General features: G+C 49.5%; 1 protein-coding gene across 4 annotated transcripts in view; it reads left to right on the forward strand.

Annotated features, from left to right (window-relative positions):
* Window positions 1-22,269, forward strand: part of LOC123568013 (uncharacterized) — a 39,698-nt gene that overhangs the window by 11,526 nt on the left and 5,903 nt on the right. For 2 of the 4 annotated variants that reach the window (XM_065526436.1, XM_065526438.1), the window contains one exon: window positions 13,524-17,809. In XM_065526436.1, coding sequence (XP_065382508.1) covers window positions 17,588-17,809 — 222 coding nt within the window. In that variant the 5' untranslated portion in view covers window positions 13,524-17,587. Of the gene's footprint in view, window positions 1-4,105; window positions 6,686-7,479; window positions 8,583-13,523; window positions 17,810-22,269 lie in introns of those variants that run through there. The other 2 variants (XM_065526437.1, XR_010580209.2) reach the window with 2 other exon arrangements.

Below are 22,269 nucleotides of genomic sequence, written 5' to 3' on the forward strand. Positions count from 1 at the left end.
ATTGTACTGGGCTGAAAAATGTTGCCTCCCCCAGAATGTATGTCTTTTCTGGAATGTCAGCATATGAATTTTTTTGGAAATAGTGTCTTTGCAAATGCAATTAAACACATTAAGATGAGGTCATTCTGGAGTAGAGTTGGGACTAATTTTGATATGACCAATGTCCCTATAAGAAGAGGAGAAGAGGCACAGACAGACGGGAGACGGCTGCCTGAGGGTGGAGGCGGGGCTGCCTGAGGGTGGAGGCAGGGACCGGGGCAATGTGAGCACAGCCAAGAGTAAAAGGATTGCCAGGAACCCCGGGAGCTGGAGGAGGCAAGGAAAGATTCTTCCCGGGATCCACCCCCATGATCCAAACACCTCCCACCAGGCCTCAGGTCCAACACTGGAGATCACATTTCAGCACAAGTTTTGAGGGCACAGACACCCAAACCATATCGTTTTTCCCCGGCCCCCCAGATCTCATGTCCTCACATTGCAAAGTGCAATCGTTCCCTGCCAACAGCCCCACAAAGTCTGAACTCACTCCAGCCTCAAGTGCAAAGTCCTAAGTCTCATTCAAGACTCATCTCCTTCTACCTATGAACCTGTAAAATCGAAACGAGTTATTTAGTCCCGAGGTACCATGGTGGTTTAGGCATTGAGTAACATTTCCGTTCCCAAAGGGAGAAATTGGCCCAAAGAAAGGGGCTACAGGGCTCATGAATTCTGAAAGCCAGCAGGGAAGGTATTAAACCTCCAAGGCCCAAAACACTCTCTTATGACTCCATGTCACGCATCCAGGGCCCAGTGCTGCAAGGGGTGGGCTCCCAGATCCTTGGGCAGCTCCATCCCTGTGGGTTTGCAGGGCGCAGTGCCCCAGCTGCTCTCATGGATGGGAGCTGACTACCTGCAGCTTTTCGAGGCGCTGGGTGCAAGCTCCTGGTGTATCTACCATTCTGGGGTCTGGAGGACAGTGACTCCCTTCTTAGTTCTGCTAGGTAGTTCCCCAGTGGAGACTCTGTTTGGGGGCTCCAATCCCAAATTTCCCCTCAGCGCTGCCCTGGTAGAGTCTCTCTGTGAAGGCTTTACCCCTGCAGCAGGCTTCCACCTGGGCACCCAGGCTTTCCCACCCATCCTCTGACATCCAGCTAGAGGCTGCCAAGCCTCCTTCTCACTTGCATTCTGTGTGCCTTAAGGCTTAGCACCAGGTGAAAGCTGCCACAGCTTATGACTTGCACCTTCCAGAGTGGTGGCCTGAGCTGTGTCTCAGGCCCTTTGAGCTGAGGCTGGAGCCGAAGCAGGGGCTTTGCAGGGAGCAGCCTCCTGAGGTGATACAGGGCATTGGTGCCCTGGGCATGGTCCATGACATCATTTTTCCCTCTTAGGCCTCTGGCTCTGTGATGGAAAGAGGCTCCCCCAGGATGTCTGAAGTGGCTTCAAGGCCTTTTTCCCATTTTCTTGGATATTAGCACTGGCTCCCTTTTAGTCAGGCTAGTCTCTCTAGAAAGTGGTTGCTCCACAAGCCACTTGAATTCCTCTTCTGAAAACACTTTTTCCTCTTCTGCCACATTACTAGGCTGCAAATTTTCCAACTTTTTATGCTCTGCTTTCCTTTTAAATATAAATTCCAACTTTAAGTCATTATTTGTTCCCACGTCTGACCATAGGTTATTAGAAGCAGCCAGGTCACATCCTGAACACTTTGCTGCTTGGAAATTTCTTCTACTAGATACCCCAGGTCATCACTCTTAAGTTCAACCTTCCATGGAGCCCTCAGGCACGGACACAGTGCAGCCAAGCTCTCTGCTAAGGCACAGAAAGGGTGACCTTTGCTCCAGTTCCTAGTAACTCCCTCATCTCCATCTGAGACCTGGCAGCCTGGTCCTCACTGTCCATTCCTCTATCAGCATTTTGATCACAACCATTTAACCAGTCTCCAGGAAGTTCCAAACATTCCCTCATCTTCCTGTCTCCTTCTGAGCCTTCCACACTCTCGAGCCTCTGCCTGTTACCCAGTCCCAAAGCTGCTTTCACATTGTCAGGCATCTTTTTAGCAATGCCTCACTCCTCAGCACCCATTTTCTGTGTTAGGCCCTTCTCACGCTGCTTTATAGAAATGACTGAGACTGGATCTTTTATAAAGAAAAGACATTTAATTGGCTCATGATTCTACAGACTGTACAATAGGTGTGGTACTGGCATCTGCTCCTGGGGAGGGCCTCAGGGAGCTTCCAATCATGGCGCAGGCAAAGGGGAAGTAAGGATGTCACATGGTGAGAGTGGGAACAAGAGAGAGAAGGGGCAGGTGCCAGACTTTTTAACAAATGGGTCTGGCATGAACTCAGAGGTGGAATTCAGGCATGACCCGAAGGGTGGCCCAAGCCGTTCACGAGGGATCCGCCCCCGTGCCCAAATGCTCCCACCAGGCCCCACCTCCAACATTGGGGATCACATTTCAACCTGAGATTTGGAGGAGACACATCCAAACCGTGTTGGGAGGGACTGTTGATTTGGAGATCAGGCTCCTCTGCAGCAGGTGAAGGTGTTGGGGGCAAGCAGCGAGCAGGGAGGAGAGCGGGGGGCTTGGCTTCAGATGCAGGAAGGTGGTCTTTCACAAGAGTGATGAGAATGATTTTGATTCTGCCTAGACAGGAGAGAACTGGGAGTGGAGAGAGGCCAGCCTCATCCCAGTTTAGGGAAGAATCTCGGAGGTCACAGCACACTGGGGTCTGCTCTCCGGGCGTGGAGACAGCGTGTCCTGGAGGACCTGGCACGGGGTTGCTTCTGAGGCTGCCTCGGGCGATCGTTACAAAAGAGCTCTGTCCGTTTGCTTTGGTCTTGTTCTCTGTGAATGTCGCTGTTTCTAGCGCTTCACTTAAACCTGCTGAGAAAGGTGCCGCCCTTTCTGATGGGCGCCTGGACCACGAGTGGATCCCTGCAGAGATGCTCATGGCGTGCCTGCCTCACAATCGGCTGATTTACATCGCAGATGATGCTATTTTAATCCTGAAACCTGGCTGCTTCTGGCAGGGGTCTCTCAGTTTGAGCCTCTCATTCACGTTTGTTACGGCTTCGTCGGGGATTTCCGGCGCCATTCCTGGGGGCCTGGCCTGCAGGTGCCCTTTCCCGCTGTCCGCCCTGGCATGCGATGTTCCGCAGCTCACAACAGGGTCCCAGGCACGCCGCCTCCTCTGCTTGGAGAGGTTGTAGCTTAGTTATTTTCTTCAACGAGTTCAGAAAATTCAGATATAAAATAGTATTCTCCTGTGTTTAATTTGTGTGTAGCTTTTTTGGAAAATGCCTGCATATCCTTCATAAGAATGAGCTTGTTTAAATTGCCTGTTTATGTACATTTTACACAACTCTTACGCCTGAGTTTCTGATTGCCGCAGCAGCCGAGCGCCGCGAGCGCAGGGGCTTCACACGCACATTTAGTATCTTACAGTTCTGGAGGCCGGAAGCCCCACGGCTGTCACTGGACCAACATTAAGGTATCCGCAGGGGCAGTCCTTTCTGGAGGCCCCGGGGAGAACTCATTTTCTTACCTTTTTGGTTTTTCATGGCCCCCTTCTCCATCTTCTAGGCCAGCGTGCCGCCTTCTCCCTGAACGCGGGTGCCCGTCCCTCTCGCTGTGAATTCAGGAAGATCCTGTGACCGTAGGGCCCTGGTGCTGACGCGGGTCCCACTGGGCTAACCCAGGGCAACTCCTCACTTCACGGCTCATTACTTGATCCCATCTGCCAAGTGCTCTTTCTTGTGTCAAGCAGCAGTTCCACAGGTCCTGGGGTTGGGATGCAGACGTTTCTGGGGGTCATTAGTCCACTGACCCTCCAGATAATGCATTTCTTCTCAGCCTGTGATTTTGAATCGGTTTTTAATTGGACGTGTTTTCATTTTTCTTTTTCTTTCTTAAAGGAGTGGTCAGGTGATTTTCCAAGCACACTTGCCTGCGTTCCGTGTTGCGTTCCATGTTGTGTTCCGTGTTGTGTTCCATGTTGTGTTCCGTGTTGTGTTCCGTGTTGTGTTCCGTGTTGCGTTCCATGTTGTATTCTGTGGACACATTTCCTAGATCCAACGTCAGGTTGGCTGTGTTGAGTTTACGCAGCTCTGTTCTCTGCACCAGCTGAACCGGTCCTGACTCACCTGCTTGAGTGCTCTGCTCTTCGCTGAAGCTGGAGACCATGGTGGTGCATGATGACCAGGGATGCGAGACCACCAGGGCACTCGAGGGGCCCCAAGTCCTCCATGCTGTGGGCTGACTTCTCAGGACTCCTCACGGCTGCAGGATCAAACGACAACACATGTCATAAACAGAGAGTAACCTTTTACTCACGTCGGACTTTGCACAGGCCAAAACCCTACAGCAAATCCTTGAGGAGACAACAAATTTTCCAGCTAATTTATCCTTGTGATCAGATATTTTTGTTTTATTTTGCATTTTCATTTTTAAAACATTCCCTTGATTGGTAGATCTGTCTCTTACACAAGCCTCACCTGTGGATACTCTGACCCCAAACACTAGTCACCCGTTCACCTCTATCTATATATAGATATATGGATATATAGAGATATATATAGATACATAAGATACATAAGATACATATCTATATAGAGAGAGGAGAAGAGAGTGCAAACAAAATCACATGTCTTGTGTTCCTTTAGAGCCTTGAAAATGAACAAACTTGTTGAGAACACATCTAAACTATTAAGTGGCACCAGCCACGCACGCTATAAGCTGACTCAGACTGACTCAAAATATCCTAGATGTTTCCAAAACAAACCCATGCAACAAGGCAACATGAAACTAAAACCTTTTATCCACTGGGGTTAAGTGAAATTCTCTGCCCAGAATCTCCAGATACCCAGTTCCACTGTTTAGCGGGGGGAGAAGCTGGCAGGGACCACGGGCACTTCCCCATACGGCGAGCAGCTTCTCTCCCTCATTCCGGGAAGATAACGGGTGAAGGATAGAACCAAGATGGTCCCAATCAGGACCTCAGGGAGAAAGGATCTACACACAGGAGCTCAGAACTGGCTTTAAGGCTGTCTACGTGAGGATCGCAGAGCAGTCCGGCGGAAGCCGCGCCAGGGAGAGGGGCGAGGGCCTCAGAGAAGGCAGCTTGCCCAGGTACCGTGAGACGCGGGCACTGAACCCAGAGGCTGAGGCCTCGCCCTCACTGTCATCCCCCAACCCCCAGCATCTTCACCAGCACCGCACAGTGTCGTCACCAGCAAGGCAGCCCCTGGCACGAGGCTCTCCTAAGCTCTCATTGCTAACACAGGAGCAAGCTGAGCTCTGAGGGTGTTGTGGACCCAGCCGAGCCCTCTGCAGTAAGTCCCTGAACCCTGCCACCATCCTGGGGCCCCCGAGCCCTCCGCAGTAAGTCCCTGAACCCTGCCACCATCCTGGGGCCCCCGAGCCCTCTGCAGTAAGTCCCTGAACCCTGCCACCATCCTGGGGTCCCCGCTGATTCACAAGTGGAGGCAGGCGGAGGACACGGGGGATGGCAGGTTTTTCTCATGGTCCCAAGCAATGGACTCAGAAGTAGGAGAAATTCCAGGGAGGTGCAGAAGATGCCTTAAGCCAAACTGATGAACTGGGGGCTTCTCGTGGTGGCCACAGGACGCACTTCCTTGGTGGTGACCGGGCAATGCCCGGGGCTGCTTAGTGGGGACGCTGGAACGTCCCTGCTGGTGGTGATAACAACACGGGCACGGCGTCTCCGCTCCAAGACAGACACGGTTTGTGCGTTCCGGTATCAAGGGTTTTAATTCTCAGAGAAACACAGTGCGGGTCGTCAGATGCCAGTGTCCTCATTTTAAAGGGAGGGAAATGACTTGAGTGAAATAGTTTGTCCACAGGCAAAAGCAGCGACTGAGAAGTGAGGTTCAGACGCGGACAACAGCAGCGACTGAGAAAAGTGAGGTTCAGCCTCGGGCATTGTGGCCCCAGCCCGGCTGCTAAACCCTGCACTGCAGCTCAGGCTCCCCCAGCGCGGGCAGCAATGGGCTCGGGCCCTTCCCACGGGGCCTGTGTGCACCTGAGTGTTCCCATCCCACCACCAGGGCTCAGGCTTGCCTGAACGTTGCACTGCAAGCCCCCGGGGGTCCCTGTAGAGAGGACCCTCCAGGCACCCTCGGGTCACGCTGTTTGAATAGCTCCTTGGCCCTGTGAATGATTTTTATCTTCCAATTTTAACTAAACCTCAGAAACTGGAGGAGAAAATAATCATTGATACTATTTTAATTTTCACACTGAGGATTAGTTTTCAGAGTTTCACAGTTTTTTGTTTATGTCACAAAGTGATTTTTCTCATTTCTAATGATCACATTAAAACAGGTGTGATGGAATGTGTCCTCCCAAAATCTCTGTGTTGAAGCCCTGACCCCAAATGTGATTGTATTTGAAGGCGGGAGCTTTGGGAGGTGATGAGGGTTAGATGGGGTCGTGAGTGCGGGAGCCCCGTGACGGAATCAGTGTCCTTGTGAGAACAGACCCCTGAGTGAGTTCGCATGCTCCCTCCCCCTCCCTCCCTCTCCTTCTCTCCTCTCCCTCTGCCCTGTGAGGGCGCGGTGAGCAGGTGGCCATCTGCAAGCCGGGAAGAGGGGCTCATCAGAGCCGATCACGACCACGTCTCGCCAGCACAGTGACCTTGGACTCCTGGGCTCCAGATGGTGAGAAATAAACATCTGTTATCTACGCTGCCCGGTCTACGTATTTTATTACGGCACCCTGAGCAGACAAGGATAAAAGTCAGTGTTTTCTAAAAATGACAATGCAGAAAATAAGGGAACCACTCATAAATAGTACCCAATTTTAAGTGAAGTGGCTTCAGCTTTGTCTCAATTTCTATAAGTACTCGCAGTTTAAATATCTCAGTGGAAAGCTTCATTTATAAAGAGTATTGGGATCCTGAAACCCTCATAAATCTTCATGAAATTGAGGCTTCTTTATAAACAGGTCATTAGCAAAAGACTCTGCCGTCTCCCTCCCCCCCTGTGTCTGTCCCCCCCACCGTGTCTCTCCCTCCCCCCACCGTGTCTCTCCCTCCCTCTGTGTCTATTTGTATCTTAGTGGGAAATACATAAATTTCCACCAATACACCAAGGTATATGGTCAGTAACTTTTACTTCCGGTGAAGAATTACAAAATGCCCCAGCAGACCAAAGCCCTTATTTTGTCTGAATTAATCCCCTTGGCATGTTCCATCTGAGGAGGCTTCTGCCGTGAGAACTCTGCCCTGCGGGAGCAGTGGGCGGGGTGGAGGGGACACAGTCCCACCTTGCTCCTTGTTTTCAAACTTGTCCTGGCCATTCTTGCATCTTTTCCCTTCTATGCAAGTTTCGAACGTCACAATTCCAAAATAAGCAAACACCAACACACAAGCAATACCCACACTTTATGCGTTTGGAGTCTCCGTGAATTTGGGGAGAATGAAAGCTTCATGTAAGGAGTTGTCCTATCCGTGAAAATAGTGTATCTCTCCACAGGTTACAGGCATCCAAATTATACACCTGGGGACTATGCAGAGGGAGGGGTTGCAGCTCCACTGGACACACCTGAGACCGTGACCCGAAACTCTCACCTCCCCAGTCTGACCAGCAGGATATGTGGGTGCTTTGGTGCCGTAGAAACCGTCAGCTCCAACACCACACCCCACACCTCTGGCCTGGACCGTGCCCACTCCAGCCTGAGGTTGCGTGGAGGAACTGTTGGGGCTCTCATTGTCTACACTTGCAGAGGCCTGGCACTGGCTTTTCACTGTCTACACTTGCAGAGGCCTGGCACTGGCTTTTCTTGGGTGGACAACAAGGGGCCTGAGGACTGTCCTGATCATGCTGCAGGTTCCAGGGTGCAGACAGGAGTGGAAACTCATCATACTGTGCATTTTGAGTAAACGCGGTTTAGTATAGTCAGTTGCACCTCAGTGAGGCTGTGGACAGAGAACCGGATATTTTATAAAACAGCACAAAAGGCCCATCTGCATCCCTCCTGCATTCCGCCCTCTCCAAGAAGACCCTGCCCTCCTCCCATCCAGGCCTGGAGTCCGCTCTTCACTCCTTGCCTCTGGACTGGCCAGTGGCTCACTTTGTCAGATCAAATGTGACTTTGTAACCGGCATCAGACCCCCTAAGAGGCCTGGCGAGTTTTCAAGGCCCCTGTTAGAAGCCTGCCCATCCTGGAGGGGAGCACGCCCACGGCAGCCTGCAGGATGCGAGCCGAGGCTCAGCCACTGGCCCTCTAGTCCACGGCCGGGCAGACACGGGCTCAAGGCCATTCTGGACCTGGCCAGCAAGCCCAGCCTCCTGCCAGCTCAGACCCATGAGCAGACCCTCGGCCGGATACGCAGAACCCTGCACACTCATCAGCCATCAGAAGCTAATGTTTAAGGTGTTGAGATGCAAGTGGTTATCTATGGAATGACGTCTACACTCCCCTGGACTTACACAGCTTGATTGCAGAAAAACAAGCAGCTTGTGCCCCAGACAAGATGAGCCTGGGGTCCTGGGCGTCTGCCTGGAGCTGCTCTGCCTGCCCGTGGGTTGTGAGATGCGGCCTGAGCCTGCAAGCTCCTGCTCAGACCTGTCTGCTGGGTGTGGTTTGTGACTTTCTTCCAGTTTGGAAAATTCTTGGTCATTTTTGCCTCCAATATTCCCTCTGCCCCATTCTCTCATCAGACCCTTTCATCATTAGACCTTCCGACTGCAGTTTAGGCATCTCTAACATGCCTCTACGCTGGCATCTTCTCTTCCCTACCTTCTTTTTTGTGGTGGGGCAGGGGGGAGCAGATTATTTATTTTGAGTTTTCCTCCAGTCCTTTGTGACCAAACTCCTGTCAAGCCTGTGGATTGAATTCTGAACTTCAGTTATTGCATCTCTGAGTTTTATAATCTTCATCTGATCCCTTTTTGAAATTTCCAGTTCTCTGCTGCTCTTCTCTATCTTGTCATTGTATTTGTAAGCATAAGTGATCACACTCATTTTAAATTCTTTTCAGCTCCAGTATCTGCCTCTCCCATCGATTTGTTTCCACTGCTCTGTGTTTCCTCTTGGTTGTTGACCAGGTCTTGTCTTCTTTCAGGCCTGGTTGTGGTATGTTATAGGGACAGCTGCATGCCACAGTGCCATCGTCCCCCTCTGGATGGTGTCTGTTCTTGTATCTACTGAGGGTTAAACTGAGGGCCAATTACTTCAGGGCCATCAGAATTGAGCTGCTCAGAGCTGGGCCAGTCCCTGCAAGGCTCGTGTTCTCCATTGATCTTTGGAAGGTCTCACCTGGTAGCCGAGTATTCTTACCGGAGTAGCTTCAATTGGGTGTTGAATGGTGGATTTCCCATCCCTGTGAGACTCTGGCTTATCTGTCGCAGTGGCAGCTCCTGAATCCCAGTGCTGCTCAGGGAACTGTGGTATCTCCCTGAGCGGTGCATCTCTGGGCTCCTCTCCACGCTATCTCAGCCCCAGGGCATCAAGCACTGGTGGCCTCGTGGTGCTTCCAGACATTTTCTAGATCAACCGTGCAAACGGCAGATGGTCTGGAATGAGTCAAACCCCAGGAGTGGGGTTTCTCTGCTTTGCCCAAGTGAGTTTGTTCCAGAATTCACCACAGATTTATCACCAGATAGCATTTTTGGAGCTGGATTCCATCACAGCCTAACAACCTCCCAAGAATGAAGGGAAGGTTCTAGCAAACGGGGTGAGATTTTCAGCCCTAATGGAAACACCAGGAGGAGCTTGTGGCCCCACAACCAGGACCAGAGAGTGGGTGCAGAGGGATGGGCTGTGATCTTCCCCTGAGCTCAGTCTCAAATGACCAAGGACTCAACACAACGTTCCTAAGCCAAGACGTGTGCATAGAGAAAAATGACGAGACAAGTCTCAATCATTTTAAGAGGTTTGTTTGTCAAAGACCCCAGGAGACAGGTCTATGCCCTTCTCTGAAGATGATTTTGAGGACTCCAAATTTAAAGGGGAAAGGGTGAGATATTGGGAAGTACACGATTTTCATGTAAGAGGCGGGTAGGGAAAAATAGTCATTCGTGCCTTTGGTTCAGTGAATCTGCATTTTTTTCACATAAGATGACATAGACGAAAATGGGGCAGGAAAGCAATCTGACATGTATTTTTGTCTCACAGGCAGGAGGGTGACGGCACCTGTAAAGATAAGCCACCAGTTTACATTCCATGGAGAAATTTTAACAGAAACACATTAAAAGACCTTGCAGCTCTAGGAATTTTCTTGTGGGCAAAATATGGGGGAGAATGGTGACTTTTCATCGTGTAGCCATGTTATTTAGGAACCAAAAGGGAGAGGCAGGTCTGCAGGACCCAGTTCCCAGCTTGACTTTTCCCTTTGGCTAAATGAGTTTGGGGTCCCAGAATTTAATTTCCTTTCACAGACTGAAAGATGCCGCCGTGCAGGAAGGGATGATAGATCCCAAGACGGCTCTTACTTCACTGTAAATCCCCACTTCTGAGCATTTTAAATGGCAGTGCTCATCCCAGTGAACAATGAATAAAGCAAAATAGTTTAGACTGCGGTCCCTTTGAACAGTCCTCAAGTTTAGGATTTCCCTCCTCAGTGGCCCCAATTGCTAATCCCATTTTGAAAACCAAATCTCTAATGTTGCTGTGTATGTTGATTTGTTAAGAAATGATACAGGAACAACACAAAACAAAAAGCCCACACGCCAAAACCCAGAACGAAAACAAAACCTCGGGGCGTGTTGACTACAGCTGCTTCGTGTAAGTGTCTTTCAGTGTGGAGGTTTTTGGTTTGCTTTTGTTTTCAGACGAGTCTTGCTCTGATGCCCAGGCTGGAGTGCAGTGGCGTCCTCTCAGTTCACTGCAACCTCTGCCTCCCGGGTTCAAACAATTCTCCTATCTTGAGTAGTTGGGATTACAGGCATGCGCTACCACGCCTGGCTAATTTTTGTATTTTTAGCAGAGACGAGTTTTACCATGTTGGCCAGGCTGGTCTCGAACTCCTGACCTCAGGTGATCCACCCACCTTGGCCTCCCAGAGTACTGGGGTTACAGGCATGAGCCACCGCACCCGGCCCTCAGTGTTGAGTTTTAAAGTAATTTTGCCATCTATGTATTTTGAATGTTTAACTCATTCTACAAATAATTACAAACCAAAGACCCGAAGAGGGAAATATTCGCTACACTAAAAAGAATGTTAGGTGACAGACTCACCCAGGTGGAGAGCTGGTCAGCGAATCTCCTTTGGCGATTCCAGCCTGCAGAGGTACCCAACAGACCCACACCAGGAGCTTGATCAAGGCCGTTCGCCAGCCTCGTACATGCGCCTCCTAGTGGGTCTCTAGACAGAAGTTGAATGGGATGACATTGTGTGTCTTTTTTTGGTTTTTGTTTTGAGACAGAGTCTCGCTCTGTCACCCAGGCTGGAGTGCAGTGGCACAATCTTGGCTCACTGCAACCTCCACCTCCCAGGTCCAAGCGATCCTCCTGCCTCAGCCTCCTGAGTAGCTGGGATTACAGACGCGCACCACCATGCCGGCTAATTTTTGTATCTTTAGTACAGATGGGGTTTCACCGTGTTGGCCAGGCTGGTCTCGAACTCCTGACCTCAGGTGATCCACCTGCCTCGGCCTCCCAAAGTGCTGGGGTTACAGGCATGAGCCACTGCGCCCGGCCAACATTGTGTTTTATAGCAGCAATCAGTTCATTCTCAGGGCAAATTTTTAACAGAAAAGTGTGCTTGCACTTTTAGAAAGAAAATCATTTTCAATTCCTGTGTAACCGAGGAAGTGGCGACCGCCTGGCTGCCAGCCGTCCACATACCCTGTGCCACCTGCTCTCACAGGCTCCTTTCTCTCTTTCTTTCTTTTTAATTTTTTCTGGCATCTCTGTTCAGCAGAAAAGTAACGATTTATTAATTAAGCACAAAACAAAGTTTCTTTGGTCTAATCTGCTGGCCTAGGAATGGTTATTGGGATGGGGACTCTCAGGTTGGTTTGTGGTTACAGCTCCAAGTAGCATTTGCTTAATTCCTGTCATTGTGGGACAGCAACTACTTAAAGCTTCCCTGCAGCTGCTCAGGGAGGGCTGGACCTGAGGGCCAGGAAAAGTCTCCGCAAAATTCTTCAGTGCTGTGGTCGGTAAGGTGGCGAAAGCCGTCGGTCTGGGAATGTCCGTGCCTTACGCCATGTAGCTGTGTTCACATGGAAGCCATAACGTCAGGTTCCATGTGTGAACCGGGCCCTTTCTCTGAGGCTTACGTGGAAGTCGCCCAAGAGAGGCACTGGCATTGGGGTCAGAGCCGGGGTCAGAGCCAGGGTCAGAAGGAGGCCCCTCCCTCACACCCACACCTGCGCTGTGTGTCTTCAGGGCCCGGCCCCTCCCTCACACCCGCACCTGCGCTGTGTGTCTTCAGGGCCCGGCCCCTCCCTCACACCCGCACCTGCCCTGTGTGTCTTCAGGGCCCGGCCCCTCCCTCACACCCGCACCTGCCCTGTGTGTCTTCAGGGCCCGGCCCCTCCCTCACACCCGCACCTGCCCTGTGTGTCTTCAGGGCCCGGCCCCTCCCTCACACCCACACCTGCCCTGTGTGTCTTCAGGGCCTGGCCCCTCCCTCGCGTGGGCAGTGGGGAGGTCAGTGGTCACTTTGGCACTGAACACACAGTGTGGGGTCTGGGGCTTCTGTGCAGTCGATCATCGAATCCCTCTAGGAGACAACTTCAAAGTACAACTGGAAAGTTTTAAACTTGAAAAAAGTAGCCATCATAGCTACTAGTACTGGGGAGGGGTTTGACTGACGGCCAGTCATTAGATGTGCATGAGGGCTTTGTGCATGAGGACACTGCGGCCCACACACGATTATCCCAGAAAGTCGAGGTGCTGGCAGGGGGAAGAGGCGTGAGCTTGGCGCGATTCCCAGACAAATGCGGGGACGAGCGGGAGGTGAATTGGGAAACCTGGAGAAGGGGCAGCAGCTTCCTTCCCTGAGTCTGACCTCATTGAGTTCAGGTGCGATTCCCATACAAATGCAGGGAGGAGCGGGAGGTGAATTGGGAAACCTGGAAAAGGGGCAGCAGCTTCCTTCCCTGAGTCTGACCTCATTGAGTTCAGGTGCGATTCCCATACAAATGCAGGGAGGAGCGGGAGGTGAATTGGGAAACCTGGAGAAGGGGCATCAGCTTCCTTCCCTGAGTCTGACCTCACTGAGTTCAGGTGCGATTCCCATACAAATGCAGGGAGGAGCGGGAGGTGAATCGGGAAACCTGGAGAAGGGGCAGCAGCCCCCATACCTGAGTCTGACCTCACTGAGTTCAGGTGCGATTCCCATACAAATGCAGGGAGGAGCGGGGGGTGAATCGGGAAACCTGGAGAAGGGGCGGCAGCCCCCATACCTGAGTCCAACCCCATCTGTGAGCTGCCCGTCAACACTTTCCCACAGGAAACAGGCCACAGCGCTGGCGGCATTTCAGATGCTTGGAAACAGATTGAGTTATTTGGGAGGGGAGGGGAAGGTCTTTCTAGACTGAGAGAGGAATTCTTGTTTTAATTCTTGTTTTAGATCCTCTCCTTCCCTATCCCTGTGGCCTCGCATCACACAGAAGGAGCTGGTATCCCAGGAGCGTTGGCCCAGGGCTTGGGCGTCCAGGGGAGCCCCTGCTTCCATCGCTGGGGTCGCCACACCCAGGAAGAAACGATGACGACGGGGTTGCTGGGAGGGAGACGCCGGGAGCATCATCGGATCTGCCGTCCTCCCTCCAGTGAGAAACAGAACGCAGGGAAAGTGCACTGTTAGCATCGTCCCTAACGCCTGTGTGTGGGATTTTCTACTGACTTAGCAAACAGGAGCTTCAATTCCGGTGAATGTCTATATGTGAAAGGCCCGTCTTGGTTGTGGCACCGAACTTTGCACTACACACACAACGGATGGTCTGCGGTTTCACGTTCACCCGAGTGTGTCTTCCAAATAGAAAGAGCTGGACCAATCTTAGCCTTTAGTTGGCAATTTATAATTCCCAGTTTTAGTACCTCTAGGAGTGGAGTTTGATTTTTGGCATTTAAATAACAGTATTTATTTTGCAAGTTAATGATGTCAGTTAAACCTCGTGGATTCGTAGCAGATGAACTTCCAGGCAGAGCTGATTTAGACGAGATTCAGCACAGGGTGTGCTCTGCCCGCAGCCCGGCTGTCTCCCCTGGACAGGAGCCTGGGAGGCCTGGGTGTGAACGTCCCCTCTGGGCTCCGGCGTCTGTGGGGCGGCGGCCTGGCTCCGTCTGCAATCCTGATGTGAACTTCCGGTGCTAGGAGCAGAGGACCTTCCCCTCGGTCAGGTTGGAAGGTTCCGTTTCCCCAGACGTCACTGCCATTTCTTCCTTCCGGCAAACGACCTGAGGGGCTGAGCAGAGCCTCTATCGGGAGGGGGTTTGCAGGCTCTTTCTCTGTCTGGTGGCTTTTCCTATGAACAAAATGTGGTGGAAGAGCCTTGCAGGGAGAGCCCCTCATGCCCTTCCCACCATTTAACCAGCGTGGATGCCAGAGCGGAGGACAGGCCACACCGAGGGCACAGGAGCTCATGTAGCTGGTCCAGGGGTCGTCAGAGATCAGCCGCACAGACACACGGGGGACACATGTGCAGGCCAGGGACAGTGGGCTGCTCCTCACACACCTGCGTGGGGACCGGATGTCCTGGACCTGGGCCCTGGCTCTGTGGTCACTCAGGGCTCCTGGTCAGAGGTCCAGCTGGGCCTTGGCTCTTCCTGCTCCCAGGGCAGCCCCAGCCCAGCCTCACAAAGCAGAGGAGAGGGGAGGCGCAGTGACCAGCAAACTCCATGTCCATCCCGGGCTGGATGGCCAGAGACGTGGGGCCCTGCAGAGAGGCTGGGGTCCCTTGAGCAGCCACAGGGTGTGGTGCCTCTGCAGCTATAACTTACGTGGGTGGCACAGGGCGCAGTGACTTTGCATCTGTAACTGGCATCCCTGGGCGGCCACAGGGCATGGTGCCCTTGCAGACGTAGCTGGCTTCTCCTCCCTGCTGACCACCACCTGAGGCCCGGCTGTATCTTTGTGGGGCTGTGTTCCCGTGTGTGGCCTGGGTGCTGTGTCCTCATTGGCCTGTGGGGTCTGCACACAGTTCCCAACAGGCCACCCTCTTCAATCTGCCCCATTGGCCAGGCCCGGCAGGACAGTGGCTCTGGGAGGAGCCGGCACCTCTGTCCCTGCTCCTAAAATCCTGGTTGTCTTTTTCATGAGGAGGTCACGTGCTGTAAGCTCTCCCCACACCCGTGCCGGGGTCTTCCCATCTCCATCAGCTGAGCAGACACATCCCAGGGCCTTCAACGCACTTTGTCTCTGCTGAAATGAGCAGCGTTCCTGATACCACAGCTGGTGGCCATGGTGGGGGCTGTACCTGCACCTGCTTCTGGCCTTTGTTGATTTCACCACGTGGACCCCTCCTTCTGGCCTGTTTAGCTCAGGCGGACCCCTGTGTGCCCACTCAGCTCAGGCAGCTCTAGGTAAACAGCTCCGCTGGTGCCTCGGTGTCCCTGGCCGTGCTGTTGGCCGGGTCCTCTGACATTGGCCGTATGACTCTGAGTTCTCCCAGCACCTCCTTGGGGGCACAGGGTCGTCTCCACAGCACCACAACTGTGGGCAGCAGGGGTGGCAGCCAAGCCTGCGGGTCTCGGCGGGAGCCTGAGGTGGGGTCTCTGGGCTCCCAGCCTCTTCCGTGGGGCCTGGAAACCCAGACCTGCCCTGGATCCCCGAGGCCTCCTGCGCTCTGGGGCCTCTGCACCCCGATGTGCCTCGGCTGAGAAGGGGACTGAGGGCCAGCACCACTGCCCCATCAGTTCTTCGAGGAACATAAAATCTGAACTCAATCTCCTTTAAAAACGCATCGTGTCTTCTCTTCTGAAGCTGCAGTCTGGTTCTGAGGGAGCGGAGACGCCCACCCCTGGACGGCAGCCCCTGAAAACAAGGGAAGGTGAAGTTCCTCGCAGCCTCTCAACAGTCCTGACCACAGTGAATGAAGTTACCAGAAACGCTTCACCAATGACACGGCCAGAGACAGCATTTTTAATCCTCCAGCATTTCACACCCACAGCAAACTAAATGGATATAACCTGGAAACACAAAGAAAGCGAAACTGCAGCCTCAGAATTCACACTTCAGAAAAACCCACCTGATTCCTTTTGCTAATAGGAGCCATTTGCCTACACTACGGAGGCAGCTGGAGAGAGCTTGGGGTGTGGCCATGGGTAACGGCGCCTTGAAACCCCTCTGCGTGTGCCAGCCCCGACCCGGGCGCGCCCCTGCCCAGCTGCCCAGCTTTCTAAAGAGCCCGTGCCTTCCTCGCGTCTCCGGGAAGGAGTCTGTAATCTCACCTTGGAGGCAAAGGCCTAGGACCTCCTTCCCCGCGAGATGCTGCACCCCGAGTTCGCAGTGAGCCTCCCAAATACGCCAGCATCCCTCATCCTCTGTCCCCACCCTTCTCCTTGTGCCTGTGTTTAACGACGACTGTTTTGGTGGGTTCCAGCAGGAAGCAAAGATAAAAGTGTAGGTGGTGGTGTCTAAGATGTTTAATCCTAAGGCCATGGTTAATATCCTTTCTGAACTTCAACTTTAATTCTAAAGATGTGTCAGTGGGTGAGGCAATAAATATGAACTTCGCACTCCTCACTCTGCACCAAAATCACTTCAATTCTCCTTTCTAGGCACTGCAGCTCTCCCCATGGCCAATGAGTTCACTTTTCAGTCCCCTGCTAGGATTCTCTGATTTTTTAGAGTTCTAACATGAGGCAGGTGAAATAACCTTTGCTAAACCTTTGCTTTATATAGAAACTTAAATTTGTCTTTCAACACTGCTTTTTCCATTTCTACATAAATATTTATCAAGTACTATGATTTTGCATCATTTGCTGTGTGCCTTTTCAGGAAAAATATTTATGAATTGTTAATATGTTGAAAAGACAAAATGTCTGAAAATCAAATTTTATATACATATATCTATATATACGCACACACAGACACACAGATACATATATATATACTTTGAATCAGTGTGATGTCTAAAAAATATAAAGCATTGATTTTTACTTCAGTGAGGATGATGCTGACTTGAAAACTTGTGTAAGAATTTTACTGTATGTGATTGATAGTACATTTTCTTCATTGTCTTTTTCTTTAACTAAAGATAAGGCTTTTGCTGTTCCGAGGATTCCACACCTGACATAAATATTTGGAGGGAAGTGACCAGTGATTACAAACCCTTAACATCTGGAATTTTGGCTTCCTTTGTTTTGAACTGAGAATAACAGCATTGAATTTTTATGTAAAAGAGTCTTTTTCTCACTGTGAGCCTCAGTATTAATCGCGCTGATACCTGTCACTGAATGGCTGTTGCTCTCAGATCACCTTCCCCAGCTGTTTCCGTTTCATGAAGGTAGAAAATTAGTATAGCTTATTTTTATGGAACATCAATTTTACTGGGGGAAACTGTCATATATTCTGTCAACATGTCATAAATGTGAGCAAGAAAAAAAACAGCCTTTTAGGTTTTCATTGAAGCCCATATTATCTTTTCTGGCCAAACCCAGAAGGGTAGATGCTGTATCTGTGCCGTGCGTGTTATGAGTCTGTGCTTTGGAATGTGGACGTTCTGTGGTGAGAAACCCAGTGACGGGGAGCCGCTCCACGGCGAGACCAGCAGCAACCTCAGAGAGGAGACGGGCGACAGCGCCTTGGCCTGGGCCTCGGGCCAGCAAGCCAGAAGGCCCCACTTCATGGTGAATTTCCACCACAAAGAAGCACGTCAAGCTGTATTTCGGGAGCTCAACGATGCAGCCCACAAGGTATGACTGAGTACATTGAACCACACGTGTTTCAAATGTATGAGCTGGTAAATTCTGACGTGTGTGCACACCATGAAACCGTCACCCATCAGGACGGAGAATGCATCCACCACCAGAAAGCTCCCTGTCTTGTTCATTTTCGCCCATATTCCGTCTCCCCCGAGCCTCCCTGCCTCTTCAGTTATAATCTGATAAACTATATAGTTTCAGTTATAATCTGATAAAGTTTATAATCTATAAACTATCCCTATAAATTAGTTTGCAATTTCTAGAATCTGTGTAAATGGGATTATATGTAAGATTATCCACTCTTGTTTCTTGGCTTCTTCAGTGAGTAAAACCATTTTGAGATTGACACCTGTTCTTATATGTAACAATACTTCATTCTGTTATTACCAACCAATACTCCATGGCATGGATATACCACAATTTATATTTATAAATATAGCTGCTAGGAACATTCATGTAACACGTTTTTTAAAGTACCTAAGATTAATTTTCCTATGAGTAAATATCTAAGAGTCAAATGATTGGGTCATATAATACCTGTATGTCTAACTTTATAAAAGACTATCAAACTATTTTCTAAAGTCATCATACAGTTTTATACTCCTACTGGCAATGGGTGAGAATTCCATGTCTTCACATCCTCTCCATGGTGTGATCAGTCATTTTAATGTTAGGGTAGTGATGTCTCATTCAGTTTTAGCTTTCTTTTCCCTAAGAAGTAATGAGAATCTTCTCTTGTGTTCATTTGTCATCTGCACGTCTCCCTTGGCGAAGCATCGTTTGAATCTTTTCCTACTTTTTATTGGATCATTTTCTTCCCTAATACTGAATTTTGAAAGTTCTGTGTAGGTGCTGGATACAATTTTTTCTTTCATATGGATGCTCTGAGAGTATTTATGACAGTCAGAAAGGCTGGCCTTTTTATCATCTTAACAGTGTCTTTCAAAGAGCAGGATTTTAATTTTAATGAAGTCTAACTGTGACGTTGCTGTCTTATCTAAAGAACTTTTGGCAGTTCTGAGGTCCCCAAAATTGTGTACATTTTTTTTCCATCAGTGTAATAATGTGAAGTTGTGGTTTTCTGCTGATCTGTGCATTTCACACACAGGGCACATCAATATTCGTTCACTCATGTGTGCGTCCAGTTGTTCCAGCTCCTTGTTGATAGGCTCTTCCCTCTCCACTGAATTGCCTTTGAACTGTGGCCAACAGCATCTATTACTGCTGTTCATTCTAAAAAATTTTTTCTCCTCTATGTTTCTTTGTGGGTGATTTCTATTGTAAACATTCAATTTCATTAATCACCTTTTCTGAATGTTCAATCTGCCATCCCGTATATTAATATTTTCCACCTCAGTCATTTTAGTTTAAATCTCTAGAAGTTTGATTTGGGTCTTTAAAAAAATATCTTTCATGTCTTCACTTACCATTTCAAACATATGATATAGTGTTACAATAATACATTATAGTGTCTTTGTCTGCTAATTCTAATATTTGTTTTAGTTCTCGGCCAATTTCAATTTATTTTGCTTTTTATTGCAGGTTTCATTGTCCTGCTTCTTTGCATTTCTGGTAATTTTTCACTGAATATTAGACATTGTGAATTTTTGCAGGCTGGATATTTTTACACTCCTAAAAAAAAGCCATTGAGCCATGATTTAGCTATTTGTAAACAATTTAATCTTTGCAGGGATTTTGGTCAGGATGTTAGATGGTACCGAAGGGATTTTGGTCAGGATGTTAGATGGTATCGAAGCAGTGTTGAATCCAACCTGAATTCCTCCCACCATGGAGGCAAGGCTTTCCTGGGTGCTCTGCTTAGTGCCCTATGAAGTAAGGGCTTTTCAGTCTGGCTGGTGGGAGTGGGCACTGCCTTCTCAGCCCTGCATGGGTCCGGGCACTGTTCCCTCCTGTCATTTCGAGTGGTTCTCTCTCCCAGGCCTCAGGTAATCTCCCCTCAGGAGGCAGTGACCGCTCAGAACTCTGTTGAGTACTCAAGGAGGACCCTCCACAGAAGTCCTGGGCTCTCCCTCCTTTCTGGTTCCCTGTTCTTTGAACTCTGCCTGCCTTTGGGTCCCAGAGCTACCAGCTGCTTCTTCTTACCACCAGGTCCACTCACTCTGACGCAGCCTGAAACCCCCCCCAGGTGGTGAACCAGGGCAGCCTTGGGGCCAATCTCACTTGTTTCTCGTCCTTCAGTGCCTAATCCCCAGACTCTCGAAAACTGTCGCTATTTTTCTGAACAAATATTTCACTTGTTCTTCTGGTTTCTTTTGCTGTTGTTATTTCAGACAAGAGAGTGAATCTGCTCCCTATTTTTCCATCTTGGCCAGAATTGGAAATGCCTATGTAGCTATTTTTTTTTAAACTTAACATGTCGTAAGATTCAGTTCTTTAAGCTTTTTAATTTATATATAAAATATTATTCCCATAAATAATTTTAAATTCCTTTTTCTTTTTGCATATCATAAAATGTTTAACTTATAATCCAAAGCTGTATTTAATTCCCCTGCTTATTATAGTGAATTCTTAATACCAAAAATGCACCAGTAACTTAGTTTTCCATAATATTAATGGGGTTATGTTTTATTAAATTTCTTATGCTTTGTGCATATTGAAACAATTTTTTTGAGCTGGATACAGAAGTGCTTGAAACCTAATTTTAACAATAAATATACGCAAAATAATGAGGAGAATTCAGAATATTCTGAAGTCATTGGAGGTGGCACCACAGGAGAGCGAGGGTTGCTCCTGAGCCCCACACGAGAGGCTGTGGCTGAGCAGGAGGTGAGGACATCTGGAAGGTGGTCCCCGCCAGCATCTCCAGGGCTCCCCACGCATCCTGGCAATGTGTGCGTCGTGGGTGTTTGATAAGCGTGAGGATGTCTGGAAGGTGATCCCCACTAGCGTGTGCAGTGCTTCCCATGTGTCCTGGTGATGGGCATGTCGTGGGTGTTTAATAGGCATGAGGACGTCTGGAAGGTGATCCCGCCAGTGTCTCCAGCACTCCCACTTGTCCTGGCGATGGGCGTGTGGTGGGTGTTTAATGGGCGTGAGGACGTCTGGAAGGTGATCCCGCCAGCATCTCCAGCGCTCCCACTTGTCCTGGCGATGGGTGTGTAGTGGGTGTTTGATGAGCACCAGGCACATCTCTGCAGGGCTTTTGGTCACCTGCTCATCAGGTAGGGGCTGGAGGGTGCAGCCCCTGCAGCCGCTGACTGGAGAACACAGAGACTCAGCGACCTCACCTCTGAATTCTTCTTCTTTGTCCCATAGATTGGAGAAAGAGCCAAGTAAATCAAACCATGGTTTTAAAAGTCTCCAGAAAATCTCTCATGAAATAAAAATGCCTTTGAAGGCTTCCTTCGCTACAGTCATATACATTAACAAGGGAAAGGCTCTGATCAGGAATGTTTATCACATCTCACAGGTGAAGCACGGAGAGAGAGAGAGACAGAGAGAAAGGAGAGCAGGGAGGGAAGGAGGGAGGAAGGGAGGAGACCTTTAGAACAGAGAACTCAAGCCAGGTATCAGGAATGAGTTCCTTCTTCAGCACTGTTGAGACACAGGACACGCAACGCTGAGTTGTGTAGAGATTTTTTTTTCTTTTTTGACAAGGCCTAATAGTCATTAACAAGGCAAAACTCTAAACAGTCTTACTGGATATATGAACCTTCTTGAAAGAAAGTCTGAAGTGTGGATATGACTTGTTCAATGAGGCTGTGCATCATTAGACACTCCTCACTTATTTATATCTAATAGTAATTAAAATGTTAGTGATAGAATAAAGATTATCTGCCATCTTAATTGAAAATCCGTCGTGTAGAACTCCCTTGTAATGATGACCGAGCTGGGGTTTGATCACATGGAAACTGAAGTGCCCTAGGACTAATCATCATGGCTCTTTGATCAAATTGTGTGGATTTCATCAAAGCTACTTATTTTTAGTGTAACCTAGAAAGTCCTATAAAAGCCTTCAGCCTTTTATCCACATATTTATGGACCGTGGCCTTTGAAAATATCAGGAAATGCACAGAGTGGAAAGCATTCCGAGTGCAAAGCTGCCATGATTTGACACTTTCCTAAACTCAGTGTGATGTTCTGAAACTAAAGACCTAAAAAGGCCTCTTTCCATATACGAAGAAAACGGACAGGGTGTTTCATTTCGTTTTGCCGGCTACTCTGTTGACACATTATTTTAATGTTAAAATGCAGATATAATATTGAGATGGGCTTTTGTTGAGCACTAGCTGTACTTTTAAATCGTCAGTGACAGGAATTCACATTTCTACGGCACTAGGGGAACCTCAGAGAGCAGGTTTGAGAAATATAAACGTCATATGCAAGAAAAAGGGCCGTGGCACTCAAGCTTCACCGGGAACATAATTGCAAACGGGTTTCCCTCCCATGATTCTAATGTGTTCTGTTTCCATTCACATATATTAGCAAAA

The sequence above is a fragment of the Macaca fascicularis genome, chromosome 12 (assembly GCF_037993035.2).
Source record: "Macaca fascicularis isolate 582-1 chromosome 12, T2T-MFA8v1.1".
Taxonomy (NCBI): Eukaryota; Metazoa; Chordata; class Mammalia; order Primates; family Cercopithecidae; genus Macaca; species Macaca fascicularis.